This window comes from Mustela nigripes, chromosome 1 (genome assembly GCF_022355385.1).
Source record: "Mustela nigripes isolate SB6536 chromosome 1, MUSNIG.SB6536, whole genome shotgun sequence".
Taxonomy (NCBI): domain Eukaryota; kingdom Metazoa; phylum Chordata; class Mammalia; order Carnivora; family Mustelidae; genus Mustela; species Mustela nigripes.
Window position 1 is genome coordinate 176,067,317 of NC_081557.1, and position 14,595 is coordinate 176,081,911.

A 14,595-nucleotide genomic window follows, 5' to 3' on the forward strand; every position below is an offset into this window, starting at 1 on the left:
TCCTGTAGTTTAGGCGCCTGCCATTTTTTGCTTATATAGTTCATCCTCACCTATGCGTCACAGCTCAGCATTATTCATGATCTAACCTCAAACAGCAAGAACCAGAGAAATGATTCTTTCATGTGGTGATTCTCTACTTTCTCTTTTAATAAGTAGATGGAAATAGCATTTTAAAAAGTGAGATTGCTAGAGATCTAGTAAGGTAGGGGTTAGACTCTGGTATTTTAGACTCCTGTTTGAGAAAATAGGAAAATAAGGGGTTCATGAAATTTATTTTTTTATCTTTGAAAAATTGTAGGATAGGGGCCCCTGAGTGGCTAAGTCTGATAAGCTTCCCATCTCCTGCCTGTGGCTTCATATTAAGCACAGAGTCTACTTAAGTCTTTCTCCTGCTCCCTCTGCCTCTCCCCCCTAGCTCTCTCTCTCTCTCTCTCTCTAAAATAAAAAAATAAATCTTAAAAAAAAAATCTCAGTAGTATAGTGGGGTGTTCTGTTGTTGAATTTCAGCTGGAGTGAACCATTGAGGTTTAGGATCAGGAACAATATTATAGCTAATCTGTTTTTTTCTGGTATTGTAAGAGTTTGGCCCTAGAGGGATCACTTTTGCAAATGATTGTTTTGGATAGGCAGCAGTCAAGTAAAATGCTGCTCTGATATCCTTGCTGAACTAATTTGCACTCAAATGTTGACTGGCTTCCTTGTGGTGAGAGGTGCGCACTCTTATTAAAATTGGCACTGTTTCTTATCTTGCATGCAAGCAAAGAATTAGTTTTTTTTTTTTTTTAAGATTTTATTTATTTATTTGACAGACAGAGATCACAAGTAGGCAGAGAGGCAGGCAGAGAGAGAGAGAGGAGGAAGCAGGCTCCCTGCTGAGCAGAGAGCCTGATGGGGGCTCCATTCCAGAACCCTGGGATCATGACCTGAGCCAATAGCAGAGGCTTTAACCCACTGAGCCACCCAGGCGCCCCGACAGTTTTTAATATAAAGAAGAAAGGGTGGGCTGATATGCAAAATGAAATTTTTTAAAAATATATTTTATTCATTTATCAGAGAGAGAGAGGGTGGAGGGAAGGATAGAAGGAGAAGCATACTCCCTGCTGAGCAGGGAGCCTGAGGTGGGACACGATCCCAGGACCCCAGATCATCACCTGAGCCAAAGGCAGATGCTTCAAGACTGTACCACCCAGGCACCCCCAAAGTGAAATTTGTTCAGAGTCTTTGAATTCTGAATTTTCTTCATTCTTTGGGTGGTGGAATACAGTCAAGTAGCAGTAGCATCTCAACTAAGAGAGAGTTTGGAGGAGAAAAGGGAGCATTCGTGTATAGTGTTAGAAGTCCATGGAGATAAGTGTTGGGGAAAAGGGCATTTGTGTGACTATTATGAGGTATTTAGTGCTCTTAACAATGAGTGTTTGGGCACAGTAGTAGTGGAAACAGTGCCTGGCTGTAACCATTTGGGGAGTAAGTGGATCCCAGCAAATAGCATTGATATTTTAAGACATTTGACTCCAAGAAAAGAGTGGGAGTAAAGCTCCAGCTAAAGGGGCATGGGAATGGAATGAGTAGTGTTAATAAATATTCAATATTTTTGGTAGAAAACTTCAAAAACCTGGAAATACAGAAGTAGGAAGAGAAAACATACTTCACAACTTGAAAATCCAAATGTATTACTGATAACAGTTTCTTACTTAGTTTGTGAGTCAATACAATCCTTTTACGTATATAGGTGATATATATATATAGACATATATATATAATTTTGTTTATGTTATGAGAATTTTTTCATGTTAAAAATGTTTAAAACATAGTTTTGATAGTTCTGTAATGCTCCATTGTAAAATATACCATGATGCCATTAATCCTCTATTGCTGGATTCCTAGTGGTGTCCAGCTGTTTGCTGTTTGAAGCAAATACAGGAACATCTTTGTACGTGTGTTGGTATTTCTGATTTAGAGTAGTTAACATTTGTACTGATGGACATTTTCACCGCCTGCCTAAAACTGTTACCATTAAAAATAACGTCCTTGCTAATTTTCTAAAAGAAAAATCTAGTTTGTTTTGCTCATTCAGCGAACTTGAGCTCCTTGCCTGGACCTTGGAGGTTGGGTTCTAACTGTGCGGACGGAGCCCCGCTTTCGCTAGGACGCACCCGGGAGGAGCCGGCATCACCTCCCGCAAGCCAGCATTAGGAGGCTTTCACTCCGCGAGTTCTCAGGTCCGATCGCTCTACGGGCACCTCACCTCTTTCTCTAGAGACCTGATGTGCGTTTTTACTTTGGGGAGCGAAAGCAACTGGGAGTGAAGGGAAGATCTAACGGATGGGGACTCGACTCTGCTCTGGCGCCTCCTTCCCTTTGATTTCTTGCTCCTCGCACTACTCCTGCTTCCCGGGCTGGTCCACTTCAGTTCTCGGCCATTCTGGAGGCACTTTTCACCTCGGCTCCAGGAGCCTCTCAGTGTTTTGGGTCATGACTTCCTCCACGCACTTTTATTCCTCAATAAGCTATTCTTCGCATTTGTTTTCTAGAGATTTGTCAAAAATCCATTGCACTGACTCTAGTCCAGCCCACACCTTGTTTCCTCAATACCAGTTCTCAGAGAGGTAAGGTGTTCCTTTTATTCTGCATTCCTGTCATTTCTGAAGAAGCTTTAGGAAGAAAGGAGTAGAAACATTTGGGCTCAGTCAGTCATCTTGGACTGGAAACCTCTGCCTGAGATGTTTTAAACATTCCAAAAATATTTTACAATTATGTAGTCTAATAGTATCTGTAATAAGGTATTCTTTCTTTGCTTTATGCTCAGATTGTTTTTGTTTTGTTCTGTTTTGTTTTCTCTTTCCAGAGATCATTTAAAGTTCAACACTTTTTGGCTCTATTTAAAAAAAAATTAACACTATTCTGATTTGCTTTGGGGAAAGTTTAAGGTAAAAAATTCAAAGGTTTTTGTTTCTCAGATATAAAGCTAGATTTTAACACTCCATTTCAAAGAAGTTACTCCTCCCTTACCTACTTGTGCTCCCTTCATCTCATGTTATGTTCCTATTTATTTATTCAAGGAATTGTTGTAGGCTACCTACTCTTTTTTTTTTTTTTTAAGATTTTTATTTATTTATTTGAGAGAGACAGTGAGAGAGACATGAGCGAGGAGAAGGTCAGAGGGAGAAGCAGACTCCCCATGGAGCTGGGAGCCTGATGCGGGACTCGATCCCGGGACTCCAGGATCGTGACCTGAGCTGAAGGCAGTCGTCCAACCAACTGAGCCACCCAGGTGTCCCTGTAGGCTACCTACTCTTAACCATTTATCTGAAGTAGGGTCCTTAGGCTAAATCCATAGGGTTTTAATTATTTTTTAAAAATATGCTTTAATATATACCTTGCTGTCCCAATGCTTTGCTGTTTCTTTTCTAAGTGTATTCCCTCTTCTTGCATATTCTAATAAGTGAACTTGGATAGAATTTAGTCAAATTCCAAATAAAACAAAACCAATTATCTAGTAGGATGTCATGGGGAAATTTTTTCAGTCTATTTAAAATACGGAAAGGATTGACTTTTTTCAAATAACATCTTTCACTAAAATAATAGAGTATTTCTCTACACTTAGTATTATTTCTATGTATATGTCTTTAGGGAAAGCCTTGCCATGCTTAGTATATACTGTAAACAAACATCCTGTTTACTATTTTAAAGGTATTTAAAAATACCCATTTTAAAGGTATTTTATGTACTTTTTTGTTACTGTAAATGAGGTACTTTCATCACGTATTATTAAAAACAATACTTATTCTTTTTATTAAGAGAAGAGTAATGCATGCCCATTGTAGAAAATGTTAAATTAAAATCCCTTCTAATTTATACTACTATATGCATCTTATAAGTAATATGCATTTAATTTTCTTCCCTGTCTTTTAGTGGATTTGATAGTTCATTTTCTTTTTAGCACTAATATTCCACTCCAGCTTATCTATCCATTTACCTCCTAGAGAACATGTTGGTTGCTTCTCAGCTTTGGCAGTTTTGATAAAGCTGCTGTGCACATTCACCTGTGTTGTGTGTACAGGCTTTTGTGTGCACAGAAGTTTCGGCTCTTTGTGGTAAATACCAAGGAGCACAATTGCTGGCTCATATGTTAATGAGTATATTTAGTTTTGTAAGAAACCGCCAAGCTGTCTTCCAGAGTGGCTGTACCATTTTACATTTTCAACAGCAATGAATGAGAGTTCCTGTTGCTCCATATTCTCTCTAGTGTTTGACATTGTCAGTGTTCTGGATTTTGGCCATTCTGACAGGTGTAAAGTGGTTTCTCAATAGAGGTTTTAATTTGCATTTCCCTTATGACACATGACGTGAAGCATCTTCTCACTTGCTCTTTTGCCATCTGTATATTTTCTTTATGAGTTGTCTATTAAAGTCTTTGGCCATTTTTAAAATCAGCTTGGTTACTTTCTTATTGTTTAATTTTAAGAGTTCTTTGTATATTTTAGATGACAGTCCTTTAGCAGGTGTGTCTTTTCTAAATATTTTCTCCCAGTCTGCAGCTTGTCTTCTCATTCTCTTAACATTATCTTTCTCAGAGCAGAAGTTTTTAATATTCATGAACTCCAGCTTGTCAGTAGATACACTCTGATAAGTCTGGACTAGCAAGAACCTCACCATTTGTTGGTAGTTGTGTTAGTCATTCTGTTTTCCACCACAGTGGTGTTTGTGAGATTAAAGTGCTGTTGTAGTCCTTCATAATTAATTTTGAATTGAACAACAGAGTAACACACTTGTACAAATGATGCTTCTTTATTGGTAATCACTATTTTTTCATGAAGCTCTAGTAGACGTTCTTTTAGAAGATATTTTGTCACACAGATATTGGTATGTTTGTATAGTTACTTTTAGAATCCATATATACAGAATATATGCACTTTTTCTAACCTTACATTAGTATTGTATAGCCTCTAGTACTAAATTAATTTAGCCATATGTTAAAATGTAAAATTCAGTTCCTCGATCACACTAACTACACTTCAGCTGCTCAATGCTGGATGGTGGGGATCTAGAACATTTTCATATTTGCAGAAAGCTCTATTGAACAATGGTGTTCTTGAACACAAGTAGTTGTACGTTTAAAAAAAAATTCCTGTAAATTTTTTTACTTTGTAGTAATTACTGAATTAAAATATTAAAATGAAAAAAGAAGAATAGAATAAAAAGCTCAGTGAAAGGATTTGTTTCCCTACTGTTATTTTTGGTTTTGTGTCTTTGTCATTTATGATAGATAAAGTAATGGTTTTAACTGTAGCTGAATGAACTGTGTGTTCATTGCTCAGCCAGATGCAAAACCCAGTGGGAGGAGCAGTTCAACGGACTGGTCCATGAACCAGTCTGTCTTCGTGGACATGCAAACAGTGACAGGTAGTATTAATCACAGCCCCAGACTCTAGCTTCTGCAATAACCGTGTTTGCATAAATCTCATTCCTAGAACTAAGAACAAGTTTACTGAGAATTCCTGATTTTTAATTCCTTGGAATTGGAAGGCTGCACCAGAGACACAATAGACACACAGTACAATAGAATAAAGGCCTGGAAAATTTCCTCCAAGAATGGCTATTTTTTCTTTATTGATCTTGTAATTATTGAATAAACTTACTTGATTGTTACAGGAATAGTGTTTTCTCCAAATTTATTTTTTAAAGCCCTCATTTAATTCAAGCAACATTTAACATAGGCTGTTACATGCTTACAATGTGCTTTACTTCTGTTTGTTCTTATTGGTATAGTGTCAGCTCATCTAGAAATAGTTTGAAAATTTCCTTGGAGTGAGAGAGTTAAAAGGCACCTGGAAATAGAACACATTTCGTAGTTTTATCTTGATATTGGAAGAATTTATCATTTGTCTGCTATTGATGTCCTTTTTTGTTTTTTTAAGGTTGCAGTGTTTGAAAGTTCGGAAGGTATAGTTGCTAAAGCTGCATTTAGATGGTGGGAATTTGTACTAGGAGGGTGGTTAATACGTGATAATGAATAACAATAGATACTGGTTTGGTGATGTGCATATAAATCTATTTTAACTGTTCTTTTGAGTAAAAAGATCCAGTTTGCATGGGTAACTGTTGTTTAGATCTTTGCTGTTCTTGGAGGCTGATTTAGAGCGTAAGTAAAAACTATCCTGGGTTAGGTAGAGGGAGGTGGCACACTGTAGAGGCCCCATAGGTAGGACATGTATTTCTAAAAAACGACGGGATAACTAACTATTGTACCTAGTCTGCTATCATGAAAGGGTAGGAAAAGTGATAGGTGCCATCATCTGTCTTGCCCTCTGCACCTGAGTTAGAGATAGAACACAAAGGAAGTGTGGTTCTGGGATACATTCGTTCATCATCACTTCTTCCATAAGCATTTACAGAGATCCGGTTAAGTGTCTTGAATTTTTCTATTGAAAGTTTCTCATTTAATGCCCTGAAATGAATTGGCACATTAATAGAGGTTACATAAATAGAAACTGCCAGGGTACATAAGCACATTAAGGTAAAGGGGAAATTCACATTAAAGATAATTTTTCCTGTAGAAAAATGTCTTTTCTATAGAACTGTTACTTGAAAGGACTAATTTTTCAAACATAATCTTCCTTTGGTATGCTTTGGTGGTAATTGGGGATGTAACTTCTGTGATAAGATGATTTAAAAAGAGATATACATGCTAATGCACCCAGATATCAAAAATCTTGTCTCTTCTGGAATTAACGTTGACATTCAATTAAAAGATAAACAGATGTTTCATAGATAGAGGGATTACTCAAAGAAAAAAGATCTTTGGACATTCAGTCTTAACAGAAATTTTTTTTTTTCAAATTTTCAAAACTGTAGTTCTCAAAAAAACCATCTAGTTCTCTGTTGTTGCTGCAGTGGTGTGCTCAGGAATGGATACGCTTTAAACATATTTTGGTTTCTGCCAGCTTTGCTGTCAGTTCTCTACTTTAAAAAATTATCTTTCAAAAACGGGTAATTAGAACAAAATCAGGATGCTTTTGCACAGATGAAGTATTGAATCATGAGCTACTTAAAAAAAAAAGCCTCTGTGATTGTTTTGAATGGTAAGGATTGCACCTTGTTTTAAGTCGTTTTCCGGTTTTTGTTTCAGCGATGAAGTCTTACACTCCGTATTTCATGCTCCTGTGGAGTGCTGTGGGGATAGTGAAGGCTGCCAAAATCATCATCGTGCCGCCAATTATGTTTGAAAGCCATATGTACATTTTCAAGACACTAGCCTCAGCCTTGCACGAGAGAGGACACCGCACAGTGTTTCTTCTCTCCGAAGGCAGAGACATCGCGCCATCTAATCATTACAGCCTCCAGCGATACCCAGGGATTTTTAACAGTACCACCTCGGATGCTTTCCTGCAGTCCAAAATGCGGAATATCTTCTCTGGGAGATTGACAGCAATCGAACTATTTGACATACTGGATCACTATACCAAGAACTGTGATATGATGGTTGGCAACCGTGCCTTAATTCAGGGTCTGAAGAAGGAGAAGTTTGACCTGCTGCTGGTGGACCCCAATGACATGTGTGGGTTTGTGATAGCTCATCTTTTAGGGGTTAAATATGCTGTATTTTCAACTGGCCTTTGGTACCCAGCGGAAGTGGGTGCTCCCGCCCCATTAGCTTACGTCCCAGAGTTTAACTCACTCCTCACAGACCACATGAACTTGCTGCAAAGGATGAAAAATACCGGCGTTTACCTCATTTCCAGATTAGGGGTCAGCTTTCTGGTTCTTCCCAAATACGAAAGGATAATGCAGAAGTACAACCTGCTGCCGGAGAAGTCCATGTACGACTTGGTCCATGGGTCCAGTCTGTGGATGCTGTGTACAGATGTAGCGCTGGAGTTTCCAAGACCCACTCTGCCTAATGTTGTGTACGTAGGAGGAATCCTCACCAAACCGGCCAGCCCACTACCAGAAGTAAGGTTTGCTGAACTCCTTGGTAATCTTTTCTAAACTGGAAGGTCAATTTGTTAGCTTTTGATTTTTGGAGAGATGGGATTGGTTATTGTTGGCTAATAAGTGCTGCTCCCCAAAGCAGCCAAAGTGGTGGCTAGAGCCTCCTGAGGTGGCTCCCTTGTGGATGCACCATGCCTGTGCAGCACGTTTCTGCTTTGGTGGAGCGTTTCTATGATGCTGAGAGGCCTTTCTGCCATATGGTCAGTAGACGGGCTGGGAAATAGGCTTTTGATTAAGTACTAACTGTAGTATGTGAGGAGAATGAGTTAGATAGTTAGCTTTAATGAGCATAAGTGGTTTTGCTTTTAATTAAACATGGAGTTCACTCTCTTTATTCTCCCCCAGATAGCACAGTCTCCGGTCTCCAGGTCTAGATCAGGTTTGGTGAAGTCAAACAGAAGCCATGTGAAGAAAGCCATAGCCACTAGAAAGCTTATGTCCAACAATGAAAATGAGGCAGTCCCTTCTGTCAGACTCGGGAGCCAACTAATTTTTAGCAAACAGCTGTAACTATTTTAAAGAAATCCTGCCCCATTGCGATTTCATTTCAAAGATGGAATTGACTGCCCTTTAACAAAACGCTGTCTCCTATCTAAGTCAAACCTAAATTCTTCTTCTGGTTGAGCTGTCAGCGAGTCTCTTGTATTCTCTTCTCCATCCTAGTTTGTTTTGTGTTAAGTAACTCAGACTCACAGGAGCCAAACTTGCGTATCTGTTGTTCTAGGATTTTCTGACCTCAGGCTGGCTCTCTGGGTTTAATCTCAACATCTGATGGCATTTACCTGGAAGCAACAAGTTGTACTGTGATTTTGCTCATTATCGAAACTATTTCTACTCTTGAAAATCTGAAAAGACACACAACACCTCTGCAAAATCTCTGGTCACTACATACCAAAAGATTTGTCAGGGCCTTGTTGAAGAACAAATCCAGATTTCTTCATAGAGGCCTCAAATAAGGACAGTCACAGGGCAGAATGGAGAATTAATGTGATTGAAATATACAGCCTGTAGATTTTTCTCATCCTTTTGAAGTAAATTTAATAAAAAACACCTTTATTTTTTATTATAAAAAATACCTTTACATCACATGAGAAAAATAGAGCTTGCCGGATGTGGGGCTTTTCCCCCCACCCCCTATCTCCCAGCATTTCAAACTGCTGCAGTTAGCGGAGTCTGGAAGGGCTCCGCTCTCTGACGTCAACTGTAAAGAATAGGTACTCATCTCAGCGTCTCTTAGCCATTCATGAATTTATCCAAGCCTATTTCAAATCCTTAACTGTTCTCTGCCAGAGTCCCCATGTGATGTAGTAACTCCCCTTCCTAAAGTGAGCGAAAATCAGATTGAGAAGGAACTTCAACTCTAGCTGAACTTACTCTGAGTCATTCATAATGTTACACAGATCAGCCCCGTTCCCTCCAGGTATTCCATTTTTTTCCTCAACCAGCACCCTGCCCTTCTGTGTTGCTCCTTTTGGTTTCTGTTTGGAGGCTGTCTCCCTTCTTTAGTGCTGGAATTGACGATGGAATGGATGATGAAAAGGAACGTTGTGACAAATTTTCATTCCTTGTCCATTTGTCTTGAGATGCAGTAGCTTGACCTGCATAGCCTAAGTACAGAATAATACATTTTTTTCTATCCTCTAGCCTTCATTAAGATGCATAGCATGTGAGAATGCTTCTTTTTTTCCTATAACCCAAGCTTATCTTTTCCCCTGTAGATCCCTCTGCCAATTAGTTTCACTATTTTATTTTACCCTTAAAGCATCTTTTTTTTTTTTTTTAAGATTTATTTTACTTATTAGAGAGAGAGAGTAAGAGAGAGGATGACAGAGGAGAAGGTCAGAAGGAGAAACAGACTCCCCGCGGAGCTGGGAGCCGGATGTGGGACTCCGTTCCAGTACTCCAGGATCATGACCTGAGCGGAAGGCAGTTGCTTAACTAACTGAGCCACCCAGGTGCCCTTAAAATATCTTTTGAGTGGTTTTAGAGCCTTATGTAAGGTTATTACTCAAAATGTTTTCTGAATTGTGTAATTCTAGTTTGATACTGGCTTGACTTACTTTTTGGGCTCCTTGTTCTTTTTTCCTCCGTGGGCTTTTTGTAATGATTCTCTTGAAAATGTGCTTTTTATTTATGGTGACCACTTTCGTTCTGCAGGTGAGGTCACACTCACAGACACATACAAATATGGCATGTGCACGTGTTTGATGTGTAGATCTAGATACGTCTGTTGTTACCATTGAAAACATCTTAGGCCATAAGTGTGAAGGACCATTTTCATTTCAGTATGCCATTTCCAAAGTTTTTCACCTGGGAATGTTTTGAAAGAGAGGTGTCCTACCCTTTCAGATATTTCCTACTGTGCTGAGGCTTTATATGCTTAGGAACACATGTGTTCCTACTGGGATTTCTCTAGTAGTTTTGTATGATATGATAAATTGTACCTCAGCATTATACAAGTTAATGAGTTTCTCAAATACCTGTATTATTTACAGGTCATGGTTGTGACACTAAAATAATAGGGCCTAGCAAGTGACGGTTGAGAACACATGAATCACTAATAACAGCTTAATTGTTAACTGCCTTGGTATCTTACACTGGGAATGGATTAGGTTTTCCAGATGTCTGGAAATGATTTCACAGTGGGATTTCATTTCAAAACCTGGGATGAAAGGGTACAGAAAATTTCTAAAAGACACTTTTTAGTAGCTTTCATAATGTTTGAGCCCAGAGAAACTCTAGAGAGCATCTAGTTCAGTTCCATTAATTTAGTTTACCCCCCCCAACATAAATAGTCCATTCATTTGTCACATAGGAGATTCAGAGACTTTGGATGTCTCATCCAAGGCCATTAAGCTAGTTTGTGACATAGCCAAGTAAAATGTGGATTATTTTGCTATGAATGGATATTTTGTCAAGATGCCTACATCTCTCGTTACTCATATCACCCATTTACACATTTATAGTGTATACAAAACTGTGCAGAGACAAATATTTTTCAGTTCTTTCTTTGATATCTCAAAGATTATGAGGACTTAATGCGAGAGTCAGACTTTAAATCATGCATATTCTCACTTATGCTTTAGAAATTTAATAATAGCAATCACCAGAATCCAAATGCTTTTGATTACCAGGTATTGTCTTGTCATAAAGTGAAGCAGTTGTGTGCCTTAATAATACAGTCATTTTAAAATGCGTGTTAGCAGTGTGCCTAATTTATCATACTATTTACTACCTGAGTGCCTAGAGTGTGAGTCCTTAAAATGTGTCAGTGGTGAAGAGGTCTGGGTTGGATCATGTGTACTTTATCATTGCGGGGTGGCAGAGAACATGAATACACATTTCTTTAAAAAAGAACTTTGCCTCGGCCAGGAAGGAGGTCTGTAAACAGATCCCATTTGACTAGGTCCTTTAAATGTTGAATGTGAATGAAATAATATCTAATAGAGAGCCATTGTAGCTTTTAGCAGTTTTATTGGGGGGGGGAATAATAACACAACTAAAGAGTAGTACATTTACTTAAGGTGTCTATTAATTTTTAAAAATAATGTTTTCTGGTGATAATTTTTAAATGATTTCTCATTGACCGAAATGGCATAACCCTGCCAGGCAGCTGATCTCTCCCACTTCCCTGCCAGGCAGCTGATCTCTCCCACTTCCTGCTTCTACAGCCCCAAATTATTTTTGCACTTAATAGATTGTACTTTAACTATCAGTTTTTCACATGGCTCTCTCCCTAACTAGAGTGTGGATGCCTCAAAGGGGATCCTCTATTTATTCATCTTTGTACCCTGAGTATCTGGAAAATGGAAGGAATTCAGTGAATGTTTAAGATTAAATGAACTGCATCAAGTAGATATAGTTGCCCAAAAATAGGTTTCAGCTAGTACAGCAATGTTAATATTATGGCCATTATCTGCTTATTTCAAATTTATGTCCACATACCATCCCAGCCACTAAGCAATTAAACATTCCAGGCTAAGTTATTTTAATGAATTAGAATTGCTACATAATATTATTGATGTTGGCAGAAGGTCATCATACATTACTCAGCTGGTGATCTAAATGGTCCCTTCTGTATTCCGGATGTGCATATACCAGGGTCAGTAGTATAAATCAGTCCGGCTGTTGCTGTCTGGAAAGATGTTTTGGGGTGATGAGGTACTCATTTGGTACACCTACTTCCCAGGTGCTTTATTGCCGGGCTGGTAGTATAAAGGGCAGCTTCATTTCATCCCCGCTGCAGACATTTTTAATTGAGGGAAAACAGTCCTGGGGAGAGAGACAGATAAGAGATAAACAGATAAGAAAGAGCACGAGGCCAAGGACGGGGTCATGAAATCCTCACTGTTGCTCATTTTATTACTGCCACAACTCCCTCACAGAGAAAGGTTTTAGGGAGATTGAGACATTGAACAGCGGATTCATTAACTTCTTGTGAGCGGATCAGGTTATGAGAAGAATAACAGGGGAGCTAAACAATGGCTTTCTATGTTCAGTTTTTATTGATTCGCCTGGAAGCCATTACTTACTGGTACATATGGTAGTGGAAAGCGGACTTCCGCAATAATGAATGAAGTGTCTAGGCTGAGAAATGGGACCAGAGTCGCTGGGGCTGACAGACTTGATCCAGGATTACAGCAGATGTGGAAAACTAAGGCCGTTTTAATATTGTGTAACATACAGATTTTGTTATCGTGAAATGTAAAGCTAGAGATAGGATTATAACCCATTGTAACATACTGATTAAACTGTCCACTTTTAAATAAGTGTCATTTAATTAAAATATTTATCTTTCATATCTGGTTCCTTATTTTGAATACCATCACTCACAAAGAACTTTGTAAAATGTTTTCATCTATAAGAGTACTGCTGTGCTGTTGGTAGCTATGTGAGAAATCAGAAAATTGATAACACTAATGTTTGGATGAGACTAATGATTTCATTCCCATGACTAACTCTGAGCTTAAATATTCACTACAACGTGGTAGCACTGGGCAGAAATGATTGATTCAGTGGGAGCTCATTAATGTAAGATTTTGTTGCAGATATTTCTTGCAGAAGTTTTATAGGTTGATCATATATTTTGTCTTTATTTTCAGGCGAGAAACCAGATTACCCTGCTAAATGAATATGTCCAGGAAGTAACTTGGACACTGTCAGAACCATCAGTAACTTACTGTTCAGCTCACTGATAGGATAATTTCCTGAGCAGCCCTGGAGTGTTAAGTAGCTTATCAGTTGCTTCTGTAAGCATTATGGGTTTACAGAGGTTCCCTGATATGACAGGAGACCCAAACATAATTGAAGTTGCAGAGTCTGATAGGATTTTTAAACACCTTCCTCCCTCTGCTCTTAGGTATTTAAGCTTTAGGGTACCCTATAGAACTGTTCATTTAGATATTAACTCAAACACTGGCCAGGTCAAGGGAAATATTTTTAACTGCTCATCTTTACAATTATAATTTTCATCATTAAATGGCTGTTGGTACTTAGGTTTTTGGTATGATATTTATCGTGAATGCTCTCATTCTAAACCAAACAGTTCTGTTTTTGAAATTAAAATCTCCGCTGTCAATTGAGTTTGCCAGACCAACTCCTGAGTGCAGATTTTGGCAGAGCGCACAGAGCTTCTCAAGAGTCAGTGTCACTGGAGACAAACTACCTAATTCATAGTTTTGTTGATGGAATTTTTTTTTTAAAGATTTTATTTATTTATTTGACAGAGAGAGATCACAAGTAGGCAGAGAGGCAGGCAGAGAGAGAGAGAGAGAGAGGAGGAAGCAGGCTCTCCACTGAGCAGAGAGCCCGATGTGGGACTCGATCCCAGAACCCTGAGATCATGACCTGAGCCGAAGGCAGAGGCTTAACCCACTGAGCCACCCAGGCGCCCCTGTTGATGGAATTTTTTAATACCAACTTTCCGGGAGCTTGTGGCAGAAGTAGCAAAGTAGAAAAACATGGGCTTTTTCAGCCAAATGGTCTTGACCCTTAATCTTGGCCTTAATAGGACTCTTGGATGAGGGAGTCGGCCTCCTTAAAGGGAGGATGGCAGTGCTTACCTCGGAGGGGTTGGTAGACGAAAGCTGAGAGCCGGGGCAGTAGCTGGTGGTGTTGCTTTTGTTATTGTTCCAGTAACTCTTATCAGTTAAGATGAGCTCTCATTACTGAATCACTCTCGCTTGCTGTTTTCCACATGGCAAATAGCATGGTTTCAGGGGCGAGGGAGGGTTGCGGAGGAAGTCTCTGTGGCTTTTCCTCTACTTATTTTACGGATTGGCTCTTGGTCCTTCTACTTCCTCTCTTGGGGATGTTTATTTCTCTTTTCTTCATTGTCTCTTTCATCCTCTTTCCCACAGAAATAGAAGGAAGAGAACATGACCAGTGAGATGCGTAGACATTAGTCCATCTGACTTGGAAGAAATTAGCAGAAGCAGACAGGTGTCTTTCTCAAGGGTGAGAGAATTTGGGGAATAGCTTCATGGTACTTGGGAATGCTGGCTTCTTCAGACTCAGTGATACTGTCTCTGGTTTTTCAGTCCTTTACATGGAGGAGCTGGGACTCAAGCCCCTGTTCGGCCAGCTCTACCCCTGTCCGTTTTC

At 39.1% G+C, this 14,595-nt stretch overlaps 1 protein-coding gene across 2 annotated transcripts in view; it reads left to right on the forward strand.

The window, feature by feature from the left end:
• UGT8 (UDP glycosyltransferase 8) overlaps window positions 1-14,595 on the forward strand; it is a 90,113-nt gene that overhangs the window by 25,046 nt on the left and 50,472 nt on the right. For both annotated transcript variants that reach the window (XM_059377755.1, XM_059377764.1), the window contains exon 2: window positions 7,130-7,953. In XM_059377755.1, the coding sequence (XP_059233738.1) occupies window positions 7,132-7,953 (822 nt within the window). In that variant the 5' untranslated portion in view covers window positions 7,130-7,131. The remainder of the gene's footprint in view (window positions 1-7,129; window positions 7,954-14,595) is intronic.